Source organism: Girardinichthys multiradiatus, chromosome 5, assembly GCF_021462225.1.
Source record: "Girardinichthys multiradiatus isolate DD_20200921_A chromosome 5, DD_fGirMul_XY1, whole genome shotgun sequence".
NCBI lineage: Eukaryota > Metazoa > Chordata > Actinopteri > Cyprinodontiformes > Goodeidae > Girardinichthys > Girardinichthys multiradiatus.
In genome coordinates this window covers 41,271,578-41,298,399 of record NC_061798.1, presented here as the reverse complement: position 1 = coordinate 41,298,399, position 26,822 = coordinate 41,271,578, and the positions used below count along the sequence as shown (strand labels likewise).

At 39.8% G+C, this 26,822-nt stretch overlaps 2 protein-coding genes across 3 annotated transcripts; one reads left to right on the top strand and one right to left on the bottom strand.

Moving 5' to 3' along the window:
* Nucleotides 1-19: 19 nt before the first annotated feature.
* On the top strand, nucleotides 20-1,278 carry LOC124867784 (cell death-inducing p53-target protein 1-like). The gene is made up of 5 exons (XM_047364380.1): nucleotides 20-174; nucleotides 260-328; nucleotides 408-491; nucleotides 780-942; nucleotides 1,022-1,278. Exons 2-5 carry the CDS (start codon nucleotides 268-270, stop codon nucleotides 1,140-1,142), a joined length of 429 nt encoding a protein of 142 aa, XP_047220336.1. The 5' UTR covers nucleotides 20-174; nucleotides 260-267; the 3' UTR covers nucleotides 1,143-1,278.
* Nucleotides 1,279-5,983: 4,705 nt separating this feature from the next.
* abcg2b (ATP-binding cassette, sub-family G (WHITE), member 2b) lies at nucleotides 5,984-26,306 on the bottom strand. 2 transcript variants are annotated; one of them, XM_047364379.1, is made up of 16 exons: nucleotides 26,225-26,282; nucleotides 26,017-26,120; nucleotides 25,329-25,388; nucleotides 25,117-25,234; nucleotides 24,881-25,036; nucleotides 20,510-20,667; nucleotides 20,163-20,314; nucleotides 19,835-19,927; nucleotides 17,304-17,452; nucleotides 16,935-17,086; nucleotides 16,320-16,409; nucleotides 15,701-15,825; nucleotides 14,831-14,985; nucleotides 14,611-14,700; nucleotides 8,372-8,424; nucleotides 5,984-8,289 (listed from the first exon to the last, which is right to left on the bottom strand). In XM_047364379.1, exons 3-16 carry the CDS (start codon nucleotides 25,379-25,381, stop codon nucleotides 8,142-8,144), a joined length of 1,692 nt encoding a protein of 563 aa, XP_047220335.1. In that variant the 5' UTR covers nucleotides 25,382-25,388; nucleotides 26,017-26,120; nucleotides 26,225-26,282; the 3' UTR covers nucleotides 5,984-8,141. The 2 variants fall into 2 exon arrangements, with proteins under 2 accessions (XP_047220335.1, XP_047220334.1); XM_047364378.1 differs by having other exon boundaries at nucleotides 26,017-26,306.
* Nucleotides 26,307-26,822: the final 516 nt, after the last annotated feature.

Here is a 26,822-nt window from a genome sequence, read left to right as displayed (position 1 = left end):
CAGTGACTTTTGCCGGTGAACCTGAACGCCCCATTCTGATCCACCAGCTGATGCACCATTCAATATGGTGTGCAAACAACACCTACCTGGTATATTGGTTTCCTTACTGGGTGACAAATGGTGCACACCCACACTTTTTAACCAATCTGAGAAGATTTTAATTAGTTTCACCTGGTAAGTCTTCAGGTTTGGCTACTGCTACTAAGTAAAAAGATTAAAACACATTTGCAACCTTTTTACTTTGTGGTGCTTCACCTAGTTTCTCAAATGGAGTTGTTATCAAAAGTAGACGAGTCACTTCCTACACCTCCACCATACTATTTATCAGGTAAAAATGAAAAAGAAAACCTAATCTGAACTGAAGCATAACTAAAAGTGTAATTATCTCTTTAATTTCTTTACAAAAGGTGGTGTGTCAGAGCAAAGTGTGAGAGTCTATCAAATCAGCCCCTCCTTTAACCCGTCTACTTCCTTCGTGCCATCTCTTGCAGGTATGTGTAAAACTCTATGTGAAGCTATAGGATTTACCTGATTTGTCACATAATCTTTGATCTGTATTTGTTCTTCAGTGTGTAGTTTATCTTGTCTAAATATGAAGGTTGACTGAATGGGTGTTTTAAAGTTTACTTCCAGTGGTAATTTGACTCTTGGTTTCAGGTATAATGGGAATTACAAAGGGATTTGGATGTTACTGTAAACGGTCACCGCCTGATGATTATTTGTTCTGATACTGATCACAAAGGATCAATTCATTTTCACCTCCTTACGATTTTAATTAGCTCCTAATAATTCCTGGGGAACGATTGTGAGCTACAAGGCTGAGATGAGTCGTGCTCCGGCGCTGATGACGTGCAGCTTCTGTCAAACTCAGGTCATCACAGAGGTCACCTTCCAAGTGGGAACTTTTGCTTGGCTCATGTGTTTCCTCTTTGTGCTTTGCGGGTAAGAAAGATGCATTCAGAGCCCTAAACTTGCTGATGTCAGGGGCTGTTAACCGTCACTCACACATTTTGTCTCACAGGTTGATTCTTGGCTGCTGCCTGATTCCTTTCTTTGTGAACCACTTCAAGGATGCCTGCCACAGTTGTCCTTGCTGCCAGCATGTTCTTCATGTTCAGAGGAGGTCATGCTTCGAAAGATGACACATCACTGTGTGTCTGAGTCAAACTTTCATATTGGTTGTGTAGCACAAATGTTTCTTTGAGCGAAATTTTGATATTTAACAAAATTTTAATCAAGTTTTAAAAGGAAAGATACTGAATAAATGGTTTTGTGTGACAGCTGTGGCCTTTTTTGCAAGGGAGAGTCCAAGATGGTAAGAATTTATATTTTTATTCAGTAGGTCTTTTAACCTATTATGTAGGTGGTCACTGCAGTAGAAAGCAACTTAAAAGCAATTTTCCTGTATGAATCTCGGTTTTTATGGTATACTTTACAAGTGGCTAATTCATTAGCCTCTATTCAATGTCACCTACTGGCCAGCTAGTGTAAGTGCCCACATGTTATCAAACATGCATGGCTTCCAAGCTTGTCTAAAATGGTATTTAAAATCCCAGCAGGTTAAAATATTGGTAATATCTGTTACCAGCTAAGAAGTAACATGCTTACCGACTACTTTGTTAGGTACATCTTGCTAGTACTGGGTCTGACTCCATTTGGCTTCAAAACTCCCTCAATTTTTGTGGCATATTCTACATTGTGTCAGACATTCCTCTAAGTTTTTGGTTCATGCTAACAGGATAGCATCACACAGTTTCTGCAGATTTGTTAGCTCTACATCCATAATGTAAAGTTCCAATTTTACCACATCCCAAAGAAGCTCTACTGGTTTGAGTTCTGTTGATGTACAGAACCCAGTTTCTGATGATCCGAGCCATCCCACTGGAAGTAGCCATCAGAAAATTGGTGCACTGTGTCCCCAAAGAGATAAAAATGGCCCGTACCAATACTCATCCATGCTGTGACATTCAAAGGTACTAAGGGACTCAAAGTGTCATCAGAAAATATTACCCACATCATTAGAGAAACACCAGCATGTCCTGCATGCTTTGGATGTGTCTTTAATTAAAAACAAAACACTTTAATCAATTGAATGGATAAGTATCAGGCTCCCACAGAATTTGGTGACAAGTTGAGGAGATAAGTGAGCTATTTGAGGTGCATTAGAACAGTTCGTTCGTTCGTCGTCTTCCGCTTATCCAGGACCGGGTCGCGGGGGCAGCAGACTCAGCAGAGACGCCCAGACGTCCCTCTCTCCAGACACCTCCTCCAGTTCCTCCAGGGGGAGCCCAAGGCGTTCCCAGGCCAGCCGAGAGACATAGTCCCTCCAGCGTGTCCTGGGCCGTCCCCTGGGCCTCCTCCCGGTGGGACGTGCCTGGAACACCTCCCGAGGAAGGCGTCCAGGAGGCATCCGGTATAGATGCCCGAGCCACCTCAACTGGCTCCTCTCGATGTGGAGGAGCAGCGGCTCTACTCCGAGCCCCTCCCGGATGGCCGAGCTCCTCACCCTATCTCTAAGGGAGTGCCCGGCCACCCTACGGAGGAAGCTCATTTCAGCCGCTTGTATCCGTGATCTCGTTCTTTCGGTCATTACCCAAAGTTCATGGCCATAGGTGAGGGTAGGAACGTAGACCGACCAGTAAATTGAGAGCTTTGCTTTTCGGCTCAGCTCTCTCTTCACCACAATGGACCGGCACAGCGCCCCCATTACTGTGGCAGCTGCACCGATCCGTCTGTCGATCCCCCGCTCCATTCTTCCCTCACTCGTGAACAAGACCCCGAGATACTTAAACTCCTCCACTTGAGGCAGGAACTCCCCTCCGACCTGAAGAGGACAAGCCACCCTTTTCCGGTCGAGTACCACATTTAAAACATTTAGGTTGCGGGCCCCGAGGATTGGATTTGCCCTCCTCTGTTGGATGTAGTGACTGTTAAGCTGAGGGAATGAAGGATGCTTAAGTAATTAAATATGCTAAGAATTTGCCACTTAATTATGCTCCAGGACAAAAAAAGGACTATTAAATACATGGAAGTTTAAAGATGACCTGTTTAGGTTTTGGAGGCCTAGTTTTTGTGTTTCTTGCTTGTGTAGAATTGATAAGCTATGTTGAACTATATTGAGATAGTGAGAGATTGAGAAATATGACATATATTTAAAATAGTCTTAAGTTTTATTTAGCAGCAAACTAATTACACTTCATTTTAGAGCTACAACAACACCCAATGAGAACTGGTACATAATGTAATCCAGAATTACATTGGTTTCTATTTAATCACACCAAGTTCTATTTTTTTTAGTAATTTTATTCAGTAAGATGAGACACACCAACAAAAAAATGTAAAAAGAGGCTAATTCTGATTAATTTTACACTACTACTGCAGGTAAAAAGGGGAGGTATATGGCTAAAGGAATAAAATGTTTTAAATATTGTCAAAGCAGAACAATAAGCTGAGTTTACTGGTCTCTCACGAGATTAAAGAAAAATGTCTAAGGACTATTTTCAATTCTATTACCTTGTGTAAATCAGAGTGGAAAAGGAACAAAACAAAAAAAATTGTTGGAACATTACTCACAAAGTAGACGAATGTAGGAAGGCGTACAGTCTAAAACAAAAGATCAGTCTTCGATCTCATTTGAATGGAGCCAAGCTCCTTGCTCAGTTCTCGGATTCTGTTTCTCTTGATGGAGTGAGAACACAGCTTTCCTTATTTCTCGTCATCAAGAGCTTCTGGAGAATCACAAGAGCTGATCAGCCTACCAGAGACTTTGGACAACTTGCAGACTGATTCACGTTACACAAAGCCGAAGAAAAAGGGTTTGATTAATTATCCCAATCTGGGATAATTTTGGCAGAAAATGTCATGCCATCTGCAAGGAAGCTGAAGTTTGGGTCTCATTAGACCAAACAAGTTGCTTGTCAGGAAGAAGATAAATCATTTTGAGAGTGCAATAGTCTTTAAAACTTGTTTTTAGTGTGGAGGAATAATGTTTGTACATCAATGAGTTCAAATTTCCTTTTCTCATTTCCCTTTTTGGTAATGCCATGGATAATATCTATACTTAGCTTTTTCTTAGGATATACTATTCATTGGGGGGAAGTAGCGAGTGTCTGAATAGACAAGATAAAAGTAACATTTTATAAATATGCCCTCTGCCACCTTGTTAAGAAAACAAACTCTGAGTCACCTAGGATTAACGCTTACATGCGCACTCGTACTGCATGCAGTAAACGTGGTCTCGCTGATCAGACTAGAGGATTACAACTGCAGGTTTATTTTAGATCTTTGAGCCTGGGAGTAATGAGACTTTTTTTTCCTTCACCTCCACCCAGGCCATGCGCATCTGATGAAGCATGCTGCAGGACGCCCTCTGTGCTACTCGGGTATAAAAAGTCAAGATGTTTTCATTTTTGGGTAGATGAGAATTGGCTGATCCAAGCAGCAATGCACTAGCTGCCAGCTGACCTCTGCATGGCTGAGGATGCTTCAAGGTCCCCTGCTTTTCTTAGAGGACTGATTTCCTCCTTGGCACCCTCTTTCTCTCTCCACCAACAGTTTAACAGCAAATCTGAGCTTCTGTCCTACTTGCTTCTGTGCGTTGTCAAAATGCCGTTCATTCCACAAGTTTCGATTACACGCTCTGTGTCAGGGCTGACTGGGAAGGAGAGGCCTGGAGATACATCGTCTAGAAGCAGTGGAGACAGGACAAAACTTGCAAGAGAATGCAAAGGAAGATCAGTCAAGGAGAGACTGGCTTCAAATTTGAAGCAGCTGGGGAAAAGAGTCAGCCAAAGGGTCATCTCATTACAGCCAGAAGAGTTTCTTCAGGAGAGCTGCAGACAAACAGACGAGAGCAATTGTTGCAGTCGTCTCAAACTGACAGCCCCATTAACTCAAGCTCAGGGGAGTCTCTTTCAGAGATGAAGAAGCACAAACATGTGAGCCACAGCTCCAAAAAGAGTGAATCGGTGGTGAAGACAAGATCTAGGAATAAAGAAGAGGTGCATTTTACTCTGACACTCACACCTGAAGCTGTTCTGCTACTGCAGCAGCGGAGAAACAGTGAGACACCAGCGTTCTGCTGCCAGAAATGCACCGGTTGGACTTGGTGATTCTAGAAGAAGGCAGCAGTCAGTACCTCAGAGGAACAGCAGAACTGCTGGTAAGAACAACGCAGAAGCTCCACTGGGTGACATAAGCTCAATTGTAAAAATCTCCCTCCTGAATGATAAACACAAGTATGACGATGTCAAGTACAAGGACGAGGAAGACTCTGTTGTGGATGAGCGAGTGGTGCTGAAGTGCACCGAATGGCTGCGTGGGTTGGAGAACACACACCGATGATGGTGGGAAAGAACCTAAATATGACTGTGAGCAGTTTGAAAAGTTTCTAAAGGTGAATCTAAATAGTGGTCTTCAGATCTAGAATGAAACTCAGTGTTGTCAAATGTCTGTTAGGTAATCTTATTTTACTTTTTGCACTTATATTATTTATGTTTAATTTAATGGATGTAATATTTTATGTCTGTTTCAAATGAACATTCTGCAGGGGTCAGAAAACTGTACAATCCAAAGAATCGTTTTTCCACTCACACGTTAGATCAAGAAACTTTGTCTACAGCTGCATAACATCCATCGCCCTCCAAAGAAACTTAACTAATTATAATCGTAAAAAAATACGTCCTATTTAAAAAAGATTTTGTACAATTATAAAACAATTCCATTTCTCTTTTTAGGTCTTAGAGCAAAAAAAAAAAAACCTTTCAAAACAGTGGAAAAGTTCTTTCCATACTGGAGGAAATTCAAACAAATAAATAGTGCATAATGTTTGCAAATGAAAAAGATAATAAAATTGAATTAATTTACAACTACCATTTTAGATTTTTTTTGTTTTAGTTAAGGACCCACAGAGACGGGGGTCCAAATAGGTTCTGGTTGAATACCCCTGTCCTATTGGTTGCTTACAAACTGGTCTAAAATCAAGTTAAAATTTTAAAACTATAGCTCTATTTGTTGCAGAAGGACCTCGGTTTCACTGTCATTGATTGCAAAAATACCATTTTTAAAATGACACGTTATCGCTTTTAAAACATGTTTTTTGACTTGGGTTAAAAGACGAAAAGCAAGAGATATGGAAATAAGACTAGAAATGACTATTTGATGATTACCAAATATTTTCCTGTAGACATTCTTTACCTTTTATGCATTTATTTGAGTTTATTAAACCTACAAGCCACAGTGTTCCAAAAAAATTAATTGGACTAAATGTTTGTATAATTTGTGACCTATAGAACAACATGTCATGGTGAGTTTTTCCATTTGTTTTGCTATTTTGTCGTAAAGTGTTATCTGATCAAGATGAACTCTAACACTCCTAAAAACATCCCTCTGGTGACATCACATAAGGTAGTTGATTTTTTTTTGACTACATCCATTTATATGTATCTTTTTGCTTTCCTTGTTACTGACATATTTTTATCCAGCTTTAAAGGTGTATTCTGTCCATGACGCTTATTAATGCCAACAAATCCAGTTGATTCATGCAGCTCTTGTGATGTCATTTCCCCAAACATACATTATGGAGAATTAAATGTTTTTTCTTCCGTTTTTTTAAATATTGTATGTAGGAAAATTCTGCCATGTACATCCATTCTCCATTACCTCGCTGTATTTTTCTGTCATTGTACATTTGCCCCCAAAATAGACTTATTACAAGCTAAAAGGGTTAACAATGCTTTCGAACCAATGAAGCCTAAAGAGCAAATAAAATGTCATGTTTTTGCACAGCTTGGATTAGAAGTCAAAGTGAACATATTTATTACATTTATTCATTAACCAATACACAAGCGCTTAAATTGTTGCATTTTATTAAAGTGTCTATCTGGGGGGTTCTTGGTAAGTTCCAAACAGAAATTTCAAACTGTGCCATATTGGCAAAAGAGAATAAGATAATAAATGTAATTCTTTAAAGTGAAAATAAAGGGAAATTGGATACTGCAGAATGTTTTTCTACTATGTTACCTATTTTTTGCTTTCTGCTCTACCTTTACAGCATATAATAACTTCACTCTATGGTTTATATTATAAATCATGTATAGCCTTCGGTCAACTGATGTCAATTTTAAATTCATTATGAAAAGAATATGGATCTCTGTCTACATCAAGTTTATGTTTGCTTGTCAAATTCTGCTAGAGACATCCATGTTTCACCTGAGATGGTTTGAGTTCATATGAGGCCCTAAGCAAAAGTTTTTTGGAGCTCCTTTCATATTCTCCATACTTACATACTTTTCAAAATAAAGGCCTACTCAGTTATGTTGGCTTTTCAAAGTAAAGCTTCAAATTAAACTTCAAAATAAAAGTCTACATATTTCATTGAATAGGTTCTGGAGGCACTTAACTAAAAGAACTATACTAATTCTAAAAAATAGCTTATGATGCCCTTACAAATAAGGCTACACACACTTTTCAAAAGAGGCCTCAGTATTTCATTGTTTAGATTATACAACATGTAGGTCCTGCAGTAAAAACTTAGTTAAGGCAGCGATGAAAAATGAAAAAACCTCTTTAAAATAAACATCTCAAATTTTAGGACAGATTATTGTAAATCAAAGGTCCACATAAACAAAGGACTTCAACCAGTGATATAAAATATTTTCTGCCTGTCTTTCAAAATAAAGGTTCCAGACTCAAAATAGGCTTTAAACATCAAAACAGATTTTTGTTAAGCCCAAACCACACAACAAATATTTGTTAAATTAAGACAACCGTGACTTATATACATATTTTCTTCCTTGCATCTAATGTTAGCTCACTCACTGTAAGTAGCTTTGTGAGGAATTAGATGCTGGCTCGCCTCTTGTCAGACACTCACTCGTGCCCATATCAAGTGTGCTAAGTAGCAGCTTATCAGCCAGAGAGTCAAATGTTACAACACGTGTTTTTAATGCGGGTGTGTCATTCTGTGAGATTCCACGTGCGCTGTTAAATAAATATCTAATTTTTATCTGGTAATGCAAACAGAGAAAAGAAAGAAATATATAATAGAGAAAATTTTAAAACATGTTTCCCTGTCTGTTAATTAAAAAGTCACAATATAACATATATGGTTAATAATAAAAGCATGAACAGATGGGTTGACATCACTTCCAACGGTTGATTCGCAGCAGCTGAACGTAGGCCAGCGTCATGCAGACAGCAATGATTCCCAACAGAGCCACCTCGTTCTGCCAGAAGCCCCATACAGAGTAGTCAATGTCCATGCTTTCCAGAAATGCCTCCCCTGGGACACTGCAGCAGAGAGAAGAGACTATTATTATCATCGAGTTGATGTTACTGCGGGTTCTAAAGGTGGCATTTCAGTCACACTCACATGGAGTTGTTGCTGTAGAAAATCTGTCCTGTCATCTCATTGATGTATACAGCCTGGGAAACAAAAATGTTTGGGGTGAAGAATTACTTCCAGACAAAAAGTCACCATTTTCTCTTAAATACATTTTGAGTTTTGCAATGCGCTCTATATAATAGTGATTTTCCACATTTTTGGACATTACAAAAACAAACATCCAAGTATTATTTTGAGATTTTATGATCTAGCCCCACAAAAAGTAATGTACAATTGCAGGGTGAAAAGAAAATGATGCATTATATACAAATAAAATATGTAAACTATGGCATGCATCTGTACTTAGCCACAATTCCCAATTAGGAAGTCACCTCTTTAGTAAACAGAGTTTACCTGTGCGTAATCAAATTTTAGTACAAATGCAGCTATTTTCTGAAGGCATCAAAAGCTGGAATCACCGTGATATCATAGGTCCACAAAGCTCTGTCACGCAAAAGAATGCTTCCTCTTTACCTGCAGCTCTTCCAGAGCGGAATCGGTGAGAAATGTGTGTGGATGTCTGACATCTCTGGCTGAATTAGACTACTTCTTTGAAGAACCTTGGATCTCAGAGAGTTAAGTCTGTTGTGTGTGCATCTGACGACTACGGTGGTTGACAGGTGTAAATGCGCAGCAAACTGCTAAACGTGCTGCAAGCACATAAATGATGCAATGTCCAAAACACACAAACACAACTTACAAATGCAACAGGAAAAACACTGCAAAAGAAAATGCTGCAATCACAGTAAATAGAGATAATGAAAAACCTACAACCAACAAAACAAATACGAAGGAAAAATGCTGCAATTAGAAAAAAACAAAAGCAAGTTCAATATCTGCAAACTCACTCCACAAAAAAAGGATTGAACCAGACCACTAGAGGGAGTTAACCACTAATATTACAGACGCAAATATGCTGGTTTTCTACAATATTGTAAAATATTGTGACCGCTTGTTTAAAAAAGACATGAGGGAAAATGTACCTTTTCTTTCTTCCCTCCAAGTTTTTTCTGAGCATCCTGTTAATGTTTTTACTAAGGGTCTGGTCCGACATGACTTGATGGTTGACTCCCCCTTGTGGTTTGGTGCACTTCAATTTTGTGGAGGGAGTTTGCAGGTTTCTTAACTTGCTGTTGGTTTTGTTATTTGCATCATTTTTCTTTTGCCCTTGTTTGGTTTTTGCTTCTCTCTGTGATTGCAGAATTTTTCTTTTGCAACGTTTTTCTGTCGCATTTGTTTTTTGTGTTTGTGTGTTTTCAAGTTTGCATCAATTATGTGTTTGCAGCGTGTTTGCTGCTCGCTTAGCTGTTTGCTGTGCGTTTACACCTGTCGGCCCACGTAGACAACCATATCCTGGCCGAAAATAAGACTTGTCGCCTTAACCTTTCTGTCTGAGCCCTGCGGAAAAACAATCTGAGCCAAAGACTCTACAAGGAGAGATGGTGTCTAATGCCTTCAATGAAGCCATTTTCCCCCACTGCCTTTAGAAGATGGCATCGAAATAGTATGACTGACGTATACAGTATAAGAAGACGCTCATCCCAACACCGTACGCCGTTCACTTTGGTTAATTTACTTTGTGGTGCTAAACTGCTTCAGTGCTAAAAGGTCTCTAAGCCTCCATGCCATTTACTTGTTTTGGGTTGTGTTTTAAAATTACAACAAACTTTATTTCAATGAGTGGTTTAGACACAGATTGGCTGTAATGTGTAGCCAGTGCCCATACATACGTTATTGTATTAATGATATTTAAAAGTACATGTGGAACTTAAAGGGTTGCTAAATAAATATTTCCTTTGTGTTAGCTGAATCGCTAATCCAGATCTGACATCATCACATCTGTCTGCTCATTCACCAAATTGTGAGTGCATACATATGAATACACGCATACATAAGAATAACTGAACACTTCGTAACTACAGTTCATAAATGGCTTCAGCTAGCTAAAATTATTTCTTCTCACGTGAGCCAGTCAGTAAGCCAATAGTGTGACTGACAGACTCTTTGAGACATGCCCAAAACAGAAAGGAACAATCTTGTGAATTTTGTTGGTGGACTGAAGTTGGTGAAACCTCGTACTTGTACTCGTACTCATCCTCTTCCGCTTTATCTGGGACCGGGTCGCGGGGGCAGCAGACTCAGCAGAGACCCCCAGACGTCCTTCTCCCCAGACACCTCATCCAGCTCCTCCGGGGTAGCCCAAGGCGTTCCCAGGCCAGCTGAAAGACATAGTCCATCCAGCGTGTCCTGGGCCGTCCCCTGGGCCTCCTCCCAGTGGGACGTGCCTGGAACACCTCCCGAGAAAGGCGTCCAGGAGGCATCCGGTATAGATGCCCAAGCCACCTCAACTGGCTCCTCTCAATGTAGAGGAGCAGCGGCTCGACTCCGAGCCCCTCCCGGATGGCCGAGCTCCTCACCCTATCTCTAATGGAGTGCCCGGCCACCCTTCGGAGGAAGCTCATTTCAGTCGCTTGTATCCGGGATCTCGTTCTTTCGGTTATGACCCAAAGTTCATGGCCATAGGTGAGGGCAGGAATGTAGACTGACCGGTAAATCGAGAGCTTCACTTTTCGGCTCAGCTCTCTCTTCACCACAACGGACCGGCACAGTGTCCCCATTATTGTGGCTGCCGCACCGATCCATCTGTCGATCTCCCGCTCCATTCTTCATTCACTCGTGAACAAGACTCCGAGATACTTAAACTCCTCCACTTGAGGCAGGAACTCACCTTCAACCTGAAGAGGACAAGCCACCCTTTTCCGGTCAAAAACCATGGCCGCGGACTTAGAGGAGCTGATCTTCATCCCAGCCGCTTCACACTCAGCTGCGAACCGCCCAAGCGCATGCTGTAGGCCTTGGCTAGAGGGGGCCAGCAGGACCACGTCATCTGCAAAAAGAAGAGACGAAATCCACTGGTCCCCAAACCAGACCCCTCCGGCCCTTGGCAGCGCCTAGAAATCCTGTCCATAAAAGTTATAAACAGGACCGGTGACAAAGGACAGCCTTGCCAGAGTCTAACATGCACCGGGAATAGATCCAACTTGGTGCCGGCAATGCGGACCAAACCAGGTCCACAAAACACATGTGGGCAAACTCCCATGAACCCTCGAGTACCCTGTAGAGGGTATTGAGCTGGTCCAGTGCTCCACGGCCGGGACGAAAACTACACTGCTCCTCCTGAAGCTGAGGTTTGACTATCGGCCAGACTCTCCTCTCCAATACCCTGGCATAGGCCTTACCAGGAGGCTGAGGAGTGTGATCCTCCTGTAGTTGGAACACATCCTCCGGTCACCCTTCTTATGAAGGGGGACCACCACCCCAGTCTGCCAGTCCAGAGGCACTGTCCCTAACCGCCACGCAATGTTGAAGAGGCTTGTCAACCATGACAGCCCCACAAGATCCAGGGACTTGAGGTACTCAGGGCGGATCTCATCCACCCCCGAAGCCCTGCCACAGCGAAGCTTTTTAACCACCTCGGTGACTTCAGCCTGGGTGATGAAAGAGTCTAATCCCGGGTCCCCAGCCTCTGTTTCCACCAGGGAATGCGTGATGGCAGGATTGAGGAGATCCTCGAAGTACTCCTTCCACCGCCCGATAATGTCCCTAGTCGGGGTCAGCAGCCTCCCACCCCCACTGTAAACAGTGTTGGAAAAGCACTGCTTACCCCTCCAGAGGCGCCGGACGGTTTGCCAGAATCGCTTCGAGGCCAACCGGTAGTCCTTCTCCATGGCCTCACCGAACTCCTCCCGGGCCCGAGTTTTTGCCTCTGCCACAGCCCGGGCTGCGGCACGCTTGGCCTCACGGTACCCGTCAGCCGCCTCAGGAGTCCCACAAGCCAACCACAGCCGATAGGACTCCTTCTTCAGCTTAACAGCATCCCTTACTGCCGGTGTCCACCACCGGGTTCTGGGATTGCCGCCACGACAGGCACCGCAGACCTTACGGCCGCAGCTACAGGCAGCAGCATCGAGAGTAGATGCGTAGAACATGGTCCACTCGGACTCTATGTATCCAACTTCCCCCAGAATCTGGTCAAAGCTCTCCTGGAGGTGGGAGTTGAATACATCCCTGGCCGAGGGCTCTGCCAGACGTTTCCAACAGACCCTCACTATGCGCTTGGGCCTGCCAAGTCTGTCCTGCTTTCTCCTCTTCCAGCGGATCCAACTCACCACCAGGTGGTGATCAGTGGACAGCTCACCCCCTCTCTTCACCCGAGTGTCGAAAACATGCGGCTGAAGGTCTGATGATACGACAACAAAGTCGATCATTTACCTCCTGCCTAGGGCGTCCTGGTGCCAAGTGCACTCATGGACACCCTTATGTTTGAACATGGTGTTCATTATGGACAATCCGTGACTAGTACAGAAGTCCAATAATGAAACACCACTCGGATTCAGATCGGGGAGGCCATTCCTCCTGATCACGCCTCTCCAGGTGTCACTGTTGTTTCCCACGTGGACGAAGTCCCCGAGCAGAATAATCGAGTCCCCGGGAGGGGCACTATCCAGCACCCCCGACAGGGACGCCAAGAAGGCCGGGTACTTCGCACAACCGCTCAGCCCGTAAGCCGAAACTTCAGTCAGAGACTTGTCCCCAACCCGAAGGCACAGGAATGCGACCCTCTCATCCACTGGGGTAAACCCCAACACGAGACGGCTGAGCTGGGGGGCAACAAGCAAACCCACCCCAGCCCGCCGCCTCTCCCCGTGGGCCACTCCAGAGTAGAAGAGAGTCCAGCCCCTCTCGAGGAGATGGGTTCCAGAGCCCACGCTGTACGTGGAGCCAGACTATTTCTAGTCGATATCTCACGACCTCCTGCACAAGCTCAGGCCCCTTCTCCCCCAGCGAGGGGACATTCCACGTCCCTAGAGCCAGTTTAAGCATCCGGGAATCGGGCTACCGAGGTCTCCACCTACACCCGCTGCCCAATCCTCTTTGCACCAGTCCCTCACAGTTGCAGGCAGTGCTCATACATACGTTATTGTATTAATGATATTTAAAAGTACATGTGGAACTTAAAGGGTTGCTAAATAAATATTTCCTTTGTGTTAGCTGAATTGCTAATCCAGATTTGACATCATCACGTCTGTCTGCTCATTCACCAAATTGTGAGTGCATACATATAAATACATTCATACATAAGAATAACTGAAGACTTTGTAAGTGCAGTTCATAAATGGCTTCAGCTAGCTGCTGCTGCGTCACACAATGACGTCTTTCAAACTTTCCAAAATTAGCAAAAGGGCTAATCCGCTAAACAACAAAAATTGGTTCGCTATTAGTTGCTAGCGAAACCGGGCCCAGCCCTGCAAATTGTTGTTCTTAATTAGTTTTAAAACTAATTTGACCTCATTCCAAATTCTTCAAGACAAACTTTGGTTCTTAAACAAATATATATATATAAATATATATATTGCTTCATTTTATTTTTTATTGGTTTCAGTTTTATTCTTTTGTTGAAGTTTTCTTCATTGTTTTCATTTTTCCTTAGTAGTCTAGTTGAATGTTATTAGCCTAGTTAAAGAATTTGTTGACTAAAGTATTTTAACTTGAAACTGAATTATTTTCCTAATGAATTCTTATGTTTTGGAAAGTCATTAGTGCTTTTTCTAGATATGTGTGCAGGGCTTGCTGTTTGAGAACATCAGCCCTCAAATTCACTCTTTCATCTATGATACTGCCACATTGGGCTGGTATTTATAATACAATGACTGACAGACCGAAAATTGTTTGGGTGAAATGAAATATTCAAACTTTGTTAATGATTTAGTTAATTATTAATTATAATTATTAATTGTTGCTAAAAGCCAAACTATCACTATTTCACAAAACCCAGAACCCTATGTGTCTGCAAAGCATTAAAATTGAGATGCAAGACAGAGTCAATGTACCCTCCATCCTTGCAAGGCCCATCATCTGACACCCCAAATCCTGCAACCATCACCTGAACAGACAAACTCCATTGTGGTGGCACCATCATGCATCATAATCAGGTATTAAAATGGCCCAGTGGAAGTCCAGACCTAAACCCAATTGATAATCTGTGGCAGATTTTCTAATTATAAAAACAGCTGTAAACCATATATATTTTAATTATACTTCATAGTTATGCATTGTTTTGTGTTGGTCTAACAAATAAAGTTTAATAAAATACATTGAAGTTTGTAGTTGTAATATATGAAAAATTTTAAGGCGTGTATATACTTTAGGAAAGCATTATATCTTACGTTTAGTCCATAACTGAATATACTGATCCATTTCAACCAAGACAACCAGCTCAGCATGGAGTTGAGATTGACAAGAAAACCACCGAAGACCTACAATAGAAAAGGGAAGGGATAAGATCAGTAATGCTAAACAAAAAGAAGAAAAACCAACTGTATATGTTCAGAAACAGATGTCAGTATGTATCCTGTACATTTTAATATGTGCCTAATTGAATCTTACCATCATGAAGACAAACGGTAAGGCAATCAGGATGTTAGCCATTGCAAACGTTGATACGCTGGCAGAGACTAGGAAGGCGAGGGCAACTCCTCCCAGGCTGACCAGAGACATAGTCAGAGCAAAGCAGAGGAAGGCCACAAAGGCAGGCTTCAACGCTGGACACAGAAACACAGGTAAATGGGCAGAGGTTTTGGTACAGTGATGATTTTATACATGACAGCAAAATGGAATAAAAAGTTACAAACAGCAAAGTCCAGGCCAAAATGGTTTGGCAGTCAGATTAATGTTGTGTTTTGAAAACTTTGCAGAATGATTAGATATACATTTATTGTAAAGAACTTTGACTATTCGTTTTATTAAAAAAACTCTTATATTTTGCCCAGGCACAAATTAGCAGGTAATAGCATTTTACTGTAGTCATATTAAAAGCACGAGTGAACCTGTGATAGAGTCCATCAAATCCCACTAAATCAATCAAATTACCAAACCGATTGCAGCCCAGAAGGGGTAGATATGCTTGAGCTCACTATCTTGTTGTGTTAATGGGGGCGACATCCAAAGAAAGGAGCATAGCCAAAATAACTTTAGCTCAAGATGGCCACTTATGAAAGAAACTGCTGTTAGAAATATTAAACATGTAAACATGCCGGACCAATTTATGTGGATCATGAAGAACAAACAATGGTGGAAGTCTATGCTGTGCAAAACAAATGAGAGGTTCAGATGCAGTAAAAAAGGCCTCAAGACATCCAAGAGTGTCCAGACCCTGGACCACCTCTGCCTAAGGACTGCTTCAGAGCTGCCACCAGTGCAAAACCTGCTCTCACCAGTACTGAACTTACACATTACTGGCGTAAGTAAGTATGTTACCCATCATGTAGTAGGCGATGGCTGAAAATACGAAGATGGGAATGATGCGGTTGGGGATGAGATCAGCAAAGATCTTGGACAGGAAGTAGACAGATGTTCTGTAATAGCCACTGGAGTTCTCGTGACTGAAAAATAAAATAAAATAAAATAAAGTTTTAATTAAAGTAAATAGAATAAAATTTAGCGATATATTTTTCATTTATTTTTTTAAAGGTTGTTAATATTTATGTTTTTTACATAGAATATATAAGGTGTTTGCTTTTTAATTGAATAAAGAATTTTGGTAATAAGAAAAAACTGTTCATTATACTTAAAAAAAAAAACGTTTAAATTAATCTTCATTTTGAACATGTAAACAACAAATGTCAGCAGAAAAAAAGTTAACAAAAAAAGATTGTAGTCAAACAAAATCTTCATATTTAGTTCGAAAAAGAGCAGAAAGAAGCCAATTCTTATTGAATTCAGCTCCCATTTGATTTATCCAGCATATACATTGTGCAATTTAGACCAAAATATTACAGACGCAATGCTGCAGAAGGGAAACCAGAATAGGAAGAACATGATGGCCTGAGGTCAATGTACTGAAAGAGCTCACATATAACATTTTATTGCTACTTACATGAAGATTGCCCTTTCATTGATAAAGAGTTCGACAGCAGAAAGATTCCCAAATACCATGTTTATGATGAGGAAGAAGAATGCTCCACTCCTGATGACAGACAGGGGGGAAAAATAACTTCATAACCCTAAACACTGAAGCATCATCTCGGTATAACAGTTTTTTTTGTTTTGTTCAAATGTTAATGGGATACTTTAAGTTTATGAACTTTATGATAGTTTATTGTTGTCCTATTTAATTTGTTCATGTATGTTTGTGTATTTAACAACCTTTACTTTCAATTCGTAAAATGAAAATGTGTGAATCATCATCTTTACATGATGATTTCTTATTTTGTACTTCTATTTATTTAATTTGTTTTGCATTTTTGTTTGTGTGTTTAATTTATTGCAATTTTACATAGTCTTTCATTTTTTAAAATTTATTTATCACTTTTTCATTCTTCTATGCAACCTTTTTCTTTTAAACATTTGTACCACCATTGCAGAGAACTTGTATGGAACATATTTTATTGTTGCAACAAAGTGAACAAAGGGAAAACCCCCTGCTATTAATTTTCATAACATGAAAGTTAAAATGGATAATTAAAAAATTCAGACTGCAGGTTATTCATACCTGTTCTGCAAGCCCTCTGGCAGCGTCAGAGGCATCTGGTAGTAAATTAGTCCCACCAGAATGGCAAAAAATATATTGAGAGCAAGTTGGGCATAAGAGGTCTGTGGATTCCTTAAAAGGTTCAGGACTGTCCTCCCACACACCACACGCATCTGTCTCACACACATAAAAAGGTTATCTTTTTATAGCCATGAGTGAGTTGAATCAGCAGTCAGGCAAGCATAATGACATAACAGGTGGATGATACTGTGTTGTAACTTTGTTTTCATAACATCTGTCAATCGTTACACTGAGTTCATGGCTCTTACCACTGAAAAATGTATTTCTAGCAAAAGAAACTGACGATTTCTCAACAACAGATCTGCTGACCTGATACAGGAAGGATGTAGCGTAGTTGGCTGCCTCTTCTTCTCTGTTGCCCACATCATTAATGCTCTGATACCCATGGTCCAGCTCCTGCATCACGTTCTGGTACAGGCGGGAGTCACAATACTTCATTGCCAACCAGTTTTTGCCCTCTAAGAAATTAAAGACATGAGTGGATTGTTAAAGACAAATATAAACATATTTTTATTTTATCCTTCACTTAACCAGGAATGTGTTATTTCGAGATTATTTTTGACCGAGCATAATTGGTCTAAGCTTTTTGTCAGCGAACTATCATATGGTCTTCAAAGGTTAAGATGAACGCCATCTACAATGGTGAAAGTAAGGTTAGCAGTTAGTAAGCAAACATATAGTACAGACCAAAAGTTTGGACACACCTTCTCATTCAAAGAGTTTTCTTTATTTTCATGACTATGAATATTGTAGCTTCACACTGAAGGCATCAAAACTATGAATTAACACATGTGGAATTATATACTGAACAAAAAAGTGTGAAACAACTGAAAATATGTCTTATATTCTAGGTTCTTCAAAGTAGCCACCTTTTGCTTTGATTACTGCTCCACACACTCTTGGCATTCTGTTGATGAGCTTCAAGAGGTAGTTTCCTGAAATGGTTTTCACTTCACAGGTGTGCCCTGTCAGGTTTAATAAGTGGGATTTCAAGCCTTATAAATGGGGTTGGGACCATCAGTTGTGTTGTGCAGGAGGTGGATACAGTACACAGCTGATAGTCCTACTGAATAGACTGTTAGAATTTGTATTATGGTAAGAAAAAAGCAGCTAAGTAAAGAAAAACGAGTGGCCATCATTACTTTAAGAAATGAAGGTCAGTCAGTCCGAACAATTGAGAAAACTTTGAAAGTGTCCCCAAGTGCAGTCGCAAAAACCATCAAGCGCTACAAAGAAACTGGCTCACACGAGGACCGCCCCAGGAAAGGAAGACCAAGAGTCACCTCTGCTGCGGACAATAAGTTCATCCGAATCACCAGCATCAGAAATCGCAGGTTAACAGCAGCTCAGATTAGAGAACAGGTCAATGCCACAGAGTTCTAGCAGCAGACTGTTATGGTTCTGGGCCGTCTGCCTGCTCTGCTCTCACTCATTCAATCAACTCATCTGCTTCACCTGTCTGCTGCAGCACTGCTGCACAATCACTGTCATGCCACACACCTGTGGAGCTGCAGTTATATACAGCCCTCTGACAGGTAGACGGTGCCAGATTTTCGAAAACATTTGTGAGTAGTTATCCAGCATTCCTTCTTGACTGATCTTGTTCTCTGACCTTGCCTTGTCTCACGGATATTGCCTTCCTGCCTGCCCCTTGTCTGACGGATTGGATTTCTGGATTTCGACTCTGGTTTCATGCCTCTGCCTGCCCCTTGTCTGACGCCTCTAGCCCTGGAATTCGACCCTTTTTCTGTCCCTGGATTTACGCCTCAGCCTAACCACTGGTTTATTCAGCCTGAACCCACCTGGCTCTCTAGTCCGCCTGGAATTATTGTCAAGAGGACAATCACAGCTCTCTGTGTTCCTGTCACAGCTTCAGCTGATTCCCCTGAGGATTTGGATCAGTCGGCAATCCAACTTCGGTCTGTTGGGTTTTTCCTCATTAACTGTCTGGATCACATCCTCTTCTGGATTCTGCGCGTCATTCTTAGACTGAGAAGGTTAGTGGCTTTATCTAACTCTTTGCAAGTCCTGAGTTTTATTCAGCCACTAACTAGTCTCTCTGTCCTCAGTGGTTCCTGGAAGCTGACTGCTGTTCTCCTGCTATCTGATCCTGAGTTTCTGAATAAACCTTTTAACTTATCACTTTGTGTTTGGCTGAATTTTGATTCTCTGTCTCAGGCCGTGATACAGACACATCTCTAGAACAACTGTTAATAGGAGACTGTGTGAATCTTGCAGCGGCATGCTATTCCATCCGGTTTGCGTTTAGTTGGACCATCATTTATTTTTCAACAGGACAATGACCCCAAACACACCTCCAGGCTGTGTAAGGGCTATTTGACCAAGAAAGAGAGTGATGGGGTGCCTCGCCAGATGACCTGGCCTCCACAGTCACCTGACCTGAACCCAATCGAGATGGTTTGGGGTGAACTGGACTGCAGAGTGAAGGCAAAAGGGCCAACAAGTGCTAAGCATCTCTGGGAACTCCTTCAAGACTGTTGGAAAACCATTTCAGGTGACTACCTCTTGAAGCTCATCAACAGAATGCCAAGAGTGTGCGGAGCAGTAATCAAAGCAAAAGGTGGCTACTTTGAAGAACCTAGAATATAAGACATATTTTCAGTTGTTTCACACTTTTTTGTTCAGTATATAATTCCACATGTGTTAATTCATAGTTTTGATGCCTTCAGTGTAAAGCTACAATATTCATAGTCATGAAAATAAAGAAAACTCTTTGAATGAGAAGGTGTGTCCAAACCTTTGGTCTGTACTGTACGTGAAAACCACTTTGAGCATAACTTTGTTCTTTTGAAAACACTCCTTTGTTTTAAATAAATTACCTGGGGTCTGTGATTGCTTTGTGGATGTTGCTTCTCCATTTGTGATGTCCATGAAGAAGTCAGCAGGGTTGTTAAAAGACTCAATTTGATACCCTGTTCAAACACGAGCAGGAATTTTAAGTTACATGACATCCTTCTGCAACTTTTTAATGGTGCTTCTTTTTAAAGATAGTAAAATTTTTAGCATAAAATGAAAGCACTGAGAAAGAAATTGCATGAACCATACAGTTATGTAAATTAACCTGACTATCTAGCACCTGCATTTTCTTTGCACCATTCAGTACTACCTTAATCCTCAGTCGGGGTTCTTTGTCTTTGTATTACATACCGAGGTCTGTAAAATATTCCAGGGTGTGATCTGCTGCTCCAGCGTACACAATCTCTCCTTTATGCATCAGGGTCAAGTGGTCAAACTGTTTGAAGATAGAGTAGCGCGGTTGATGGATGGAGAAGATTACAGTTTTACCTCTTCGAGACAGCCTGGAAACATGTCGGAACATTGCCACAAGATCAACAGGAGATGGACAACAGATGCTTATAAAAAAAAGCGTATAAACAGCAGAACATGCTGTTTGTGCTTTGGCAGCATGTTACAGTGTGATTCAGAGTCTAATTAGGTGTATAGCATGTGAGCATGCATTGTTAATGGGTTGATGAGTTGTATCTTCGTCATACTTGTGCAGTAGACCAATGATGCAGTTCGCAGTGTTGGAATCCAGTCCTGTTGTTGGTTCATCCAGAAACAGCAGCGAAGGAGATGTTATGAGCTCCATCCCAATGCTGCACCTTTTCCTCTCCCCTCCTGATACGCCACGCAGGAACTCAGTTCCTATCTGTGTTCATATGTATACACAAAAATGCATGTAATACATAGCATTTACTGTCACTAGAGAATTTGCAACACAAAAAATATTCGCAACCCTTAACCTTCACATTTTGCCACAAATTTTGTTTAATAGAATCACATGTGATGGAACAACACAAAGCATGGCATAGTTGTTAATAGAAAAAAAAATTATACATGGTTTTAAACAGTTATTTTTTACAAATAAAAATCTGGAAAGTGTGGCATGCAATTGTATTCAGCCCCCATGGGTCAATAGTTTGTAGAACCAGCCTTTGCTGGGATTACAGCTGTAAGAGTTTGGGGATATGTCTGTGCCAGCTTAGCACATCTAGAGGGTCAAATTTGACCCATTATTTTTGCAAAATACAGTATCTCATAAAAGTGAGTATACTCCTCACATTTTTGTAAATGTTTTATTGTTTTGTTTTATTATATCTTTTACTCAATTTTGTGGCCAGCAGTATAGATATCAATAGTTGTGTGCACAGTTATTTTAAAGGGAACAGCAGATTTACACTGTTATACAAGCTATACACTGACTACATTGTATCAAAATGTCATATCTTCAGCATTGTCCCATGCAAAGATATAAGTAAATATTTACAAAACTGTGAGGGGTGTACTCACCTTTGTGAGATACTGTTGCTCAAGCTCAGTCAGATTGGATGGAGACAGTCTTTGATAATCAATTTTCAAGAATTGCCACATATTTTCAGTCATAATTAGTTAGACTACTTTGCATTGGTCTATAACATAAAATTCCTATTAAATACATTGAAGTTTGTGATTGTGATGAAACAAAATGTGAAGCATTTCAAGATAGTCGATAGTCAAATAAAATTCGATGTACCTCTTTGCAGACAGAAAAGGAAGTGAAAGGAACAAATTGATATGGATGTGCAAAGGAGAGCTGGCATAGAATAAAAGTGAGATACTTTTACTCTTTTTCCACATGCCAAACATTTTTTTTCCTTATGAAAGTTTGTATTTTCTTTGGTGATTGAACAAAGAAAGGGCAAACAACAAGGTAATGGTGGATGACATAAATCCGTGTTTGATATTATCAATGCTTAACACAGATAGAAGGTTGAATGCAGTGCAACTGTATGGCTCTGTAATCAGGGGTTCTGCAAGTTTTAGGATTTTATTATCTTTTTCTGACTATTATGACCTAAATTCAAGACCTATATAAATCACAAAAGTGTTTGGGCTATAAAAATATAGCTTGTGGGCTATGGTCTGTGTGCCAATTGTTTTTACACCTAGATTGCCCAGCCTCATTGCCTTCAAAGACAGTTTGCAATAAACTTGAGAGTTTTCTTGAGAGGTTTTAGCCAAATATTAAAACCCCAGTTTTCACACCAAACTGTTAAATACTCATTTCTACATCAAAGGACCTGGTAGTAGACAAGGTAGCAAATGTAATATGTGTGACAGTGGTTAACGGTACATTTTTTTATCAGTTGTTTGTCATTCCTATGAAGTGTTTGAATGCGACACAAAAACTGCAAAGCTGGCACTCGAATCCCCTCAGAATACATTTCAATATGCTAATATTTCGAACTAACCATTATGCTTTTTTTGACATCTAAGCATGGAGGTAGTTTTCATTAGGCTAGTGCTGACCGATTGACAAAGCTTCTAGATGGACTACGGTAAGAAAATATGATGATGTACTACAGATTGTCAGAATATCTGCAATAAACTCAGGAGGATTAAAGGCCATATCAGCAACAACAAAATGTGAATTTCCCAACTAGGACTACAGCATAGGGGACACATAAATATTGCCAGCGCATTTCACAAAAATAAAAAAATAAAGGTTTTAGCAGAAGCAATTAATGAACAAATGCAGAACTGGCTCAAGACTATATGGCGCCCTAAGCTGAATTTTATCTGGGGCCCCACTTCTGGTTAAGCCCATCAACACAGCAATAATAACGTCTCATAAGAAGTTGTCAAAGCTCAACTGTTGGCATGTTCTCAGTTTATAACATCAAACTTTATTTTTACTTGATAAGGCAGCAATATAATTTTGTTTTGCAACCCTCAAGTTATTTTTTTCTAATTATTTAATAAAAATAAATAAGTGTAACTATGATCTCAATTTATATGAAAAGGAAGGACACAGAGAGCATAATCTGTTTATTTTTAAATGTGAACTTGCAAAATTAAACTATATATGTCATCATAACAACGATCATAACAAACATGCAACAAATCTTCTTTACTATATTTTACAAAGACAATCTGTGACAATGTCAAAAGAGATCAGGCCTATAATTTTAGACAAATGTAAAGCACAAATCTATTTGGGAAATGTTACCTTCTTTTGTTACAATTGTACCCAAACCCTTCATATACTATTTAAAAATGGCTGTGATATTCATTCATCTGAAATGCAGAGTTAATGCTTTTAGTGGGTTGTGTTAAATGCTTTAGTTGACACTAAAGAACTGGTTTGTTGACTTAAGTATAGCCTTTTACCCGCAAAGAAATTAGCACAAGCTAGTGCTAGCTATGCTCAACATTCACACAATGACCAAAGAAAGAAAAAATTAAATCGACATAGACAGGTAATATTTCATAAACTAAAACCTTTAACCCAAATGCTGGATTAAAATTTTTTGGACAGAATTTAGACATTTTTACCCAGAAAAGTCAAAAGTTCTGACCCAGAGTTTTGAGTTAAGAAAAGAGAGTAGACAGAGCCTCCTCATTCTTCACAGACTGCTATTTGGTTATCAAAAATGACCTTATCAGACTTTACTGCACTTCCACAGAATTAAAGGAGAAATATTAGGCTATGGTTTACAATCATCTTTATGAGCATGGGTTATGTTAACAAGTTTTTGCATGTACGGAACAGCCGTTTTGAAATCTTTCCGTTCTGGGACCCGGTTTAAAAAATGATCATTTTGGGTCTCCCAAACGCCAGATCCGTGTGCACGAAATGCCTAAACGACAAAGTACAATTGTGGATACACCTAAGCTCACCTCCGTTTGGACAGGGCCTCAGTTTGTTTACTTTATATTTTTAACTAATAATTTTCGCAGAATTACACCATAAACAAGAATAATTCATTTCAACCTAAATGCTACCTTTGTAGTAGGGGTCTAACAGCACACAAAAATAATTATGGTTCTGTACATAAAGTCACGGTTTGGCGTGTTTTTGGTATGTTTCAATAGAGCAGGGTGTCAAACCCTAAACCTTGAAGGTTGATGTCCTGCAACTTTTCGATATGCCTCTGCAAACACACCTGAATCAAATAATTAGATCATTAGCAAGACTTTTTAGAATGTGACTGAATGCTGAGGAGGTGATTAAGCCATTTTATTCAGGTGTGCTGGACCAGAGAAACATCTATAAGCTTCAGGACACCAGCCCTCGAGGACCGGAGTTCGACACCCCTGCAATAGAGAGAAACAAACAAAAATTAAAAAATATCTTTTAAACAAAGAATTTTAAAACTTTCCAACATTTATTTGATTTTCTAAATATGTTCTAACATTACAAAAGTGGCCAGTGTAGAACTGACTAGAGATTTGGATTGATTTTGTCAATGAACAAAGGATAGACGGTCATAGAAAGTAGATGGAGAGATGGATTATAGTTGTTGTTTAGAGGCTTTCGAATATGATTGTGCTGACATCTGAGAATAACATTTTTTTATAAATAACTCAACAATCTAATGTTGAGTTGTATTGAATCCACTATAGGCTTGCTTAGAGAGGAAGCCAGAAAAATTGGGTTGTTTTTACCTCAGCAGTTTTTAGGGTGAATCCATTGTATACGAGAAAATGAATCAAGGTTACTAACACTCATATGTGTCATTTTAATCACTCAAAATTATGGTATAAAGAACTGATAATAGTTTTGTTAAAGACTACTAGATTGCTAGACTATTTTAACAAGACAAGTATTCTTGTTTCATGAACTCATCAAAGATCACAAAACACAAATCAAAGAAAGATAACAATTTCTTAAGTGCCAAACAACACCTGGGTTGGGAATCACCTCTTTCCAGAACATTGTTTATCCACTTGTGACTTTTGGCAGTTTGCTTCAGCACAAAGAATTAATTATTTTGTTTCTACAACAGTCTTTAGGGAGCTATATATTGTGGTATTGCTTTAAATGCTGTTTTAAAGTGAGCTACATGTTGCAACATCTTCTTGTGCATAGAGCTTGGTACCTTAGTGTTAGCACAGTCCACAAGGCCCAGGTCTTGTAAGATGGAGTTCACCCTTTTCTGTTTATCAGCAGAGGAGTAATGCTTTGGGTTGAGACGCAAGTTGGCACTGAACAGAAGGTTCTCTCTCACGCTTAGAGTGCCCATCACAACATCATCCTAGAAAAAACAAAGGGCAAAGTAGATAAACAACTGTTATTGGTTGGAGAGTGTTGTTTATGTGTTTTTTGTTTTCATACCTGTACCACATAAGCAGAGCTGAGCCTGAGTTCAGAAGTGACAGGTTTTCCGTTCACTTGTACGGTTCCTTGCCGCAGTCCAGCTGGATCTTTTCTACCTGCTATTACATCCAGGAGTCTGTGCAGGGAACATAAAACTCACTTTTAATGGTTTATGCACAACTGAAATATGTATATAGCAGTGTACTTCAATGTAAAGGAATATTTCTTACGATGTTTTACCACTTCCTGTGGCCCCCATTATAGCATTCATCCCTGGTCTCATGATGCCACTACAAACAAACATATGTAAGTTCTATTTTTCTTTATTTACACTATATTATTATTATTATTATTATTATTACAATTTCACAGACAGCAATAAAAAATGTAATTTTGTGGTATGATCTATTTTTAAAGATTATAGATGAATGTTATCTGTATTTTACCTCTTAGTGTTTCTTGAAAACATTAGACACATCAACAGAATAGAGTAGAATAGATTTTTTTAAACTTATTTTATAAACAGCAAAAGAGAAATAAAATGTTCAGTTATAATCTCCCATATGTTTAAATATTATATAGTTTTTGTGATGAGTTTACTCCATGGGTTTTAAAAAATATGCATTCCAGGTCAAAAGCATCAATAAAGTAGAGCAGAATAGATATTTTATGCTCATTTAACTGATAGCAATAAAATTTTAATGACAGCAATAAAAGAAAGCTACAGATCACATTATTATATAATAATAATGTGGGCTTTGCTGTGATTTAATGCTTGATGAAATAAACTAAATATAGTATAGAATCAGTAAGTAAGGAAAATTGTGTTTATTAAAACAAGTATTAATCAACATATATCAATAACGCTGCTATCAGACTGTAAATTTACACTCTCAAATGGTGGGAAACTGGTCTTACCTTACATCTCTGAGAATATGCTTTTCAGGACCTATCTTGCGACAGAACTTCTTCTCTTGAATGCAGTAATGTAGCCTGGCGAAAGTGACAGTCGGCCCAGGTTCCTGAAAACAGTCTTCAACGTCAGAAACTATCTGCTTGTCTTTGGCCATCTTCAAACACGGCAAACCTATCAGACAAATATGAAGGAAAAAAGCAAAATGCAGACTTAGGTTTGGAAAAGCAGCTGAAAGACAGTCTGAGGCGGAGACCCATGCAGGTTGACAGAGACAGTCGAGACAGAATGTTAAAACCTGTTACTCAGGGTGACTTTCGGACTTCCTCCTTCCTTGGCCTATAGATTTGAGACCAAACAGGGATGTAACATTGAACTTTCCCCTCTACATCAACAGTAATTACACCCAGAATGCAATAAAGGCTTGTAGTTAAACAATCATTGATAACAAAATACAATGCATGTAACTGGTTGTTTGGGGTTACAGTTTAATTGGCATGCTAGAAAGGCATTTTATTGATGAACAGAAATAGATACATAGTGGATATTTGTAATATTACATTTATACTTTTATGCTGTTTAAAAGACTACAACGTGGCGTTACAAATTAGAGCATAAATAAAATAGATGGAAGGAAACACAGCAATGGATACACAAAAATAAAGGAACGAAAACTGAAAACACTGATCAAAAATCTCTTGTATTACAGTGTCTTGCAAAGGTATGTTTAACCATTAACGTTTTTCTTCTTTTGTCTTATTACAACCAAAGTCTTCTTTGTATTTCTTCTGGATTTCATGCGATAGAAAAA

Excerpts from the sequence above, each read along its gene's own strand:
- LOC124867784 (XM_047364380.1), top strand. The coding sequence starts at position 268 with ATGGAGTTGTTATCAAAAGTAGACGAGTCACTTCCTACACCTCCACCA. Across the intron at positions 329-407 it reads TCCACCATACTATTTATCAG|GTGGTGTGTCAGAGCAAAGT; the intron begins GTAAAAATGAAA and ends TCTTTACAAAAG. Across the intron at positions 492-779 it reads CTTCGTGCCATCTCTTGCAG|CTCCTAATAATTCCTGGGGA; the intron begins GTATGTGTAAAA and ends GATTTTAATTAG.
- abcg2b (XM_047364378.1), bottom strand. The coding sequence starts at position 26,168 with ATGGCCAAAGACAAGCAGATAGTTTCTGACGTTGAAGACTGTTTTCAG. Across the intron at positions 17,453-19,834 it reads AAAGCAATCACAGACCCCAG|AGGGCAAAAACTGGTTGGCA; the intron begins GTAATTTATTTA and ends TTAATTTCTTAG. Across the intron at positions 8,290-8,371 it reads TTCTACAGCAACAACTCCAT|TGTCCCAGGGGAGGCATTTC; the intron begins GTGAGTGTGACT and ends TCTCTGCTGCAG.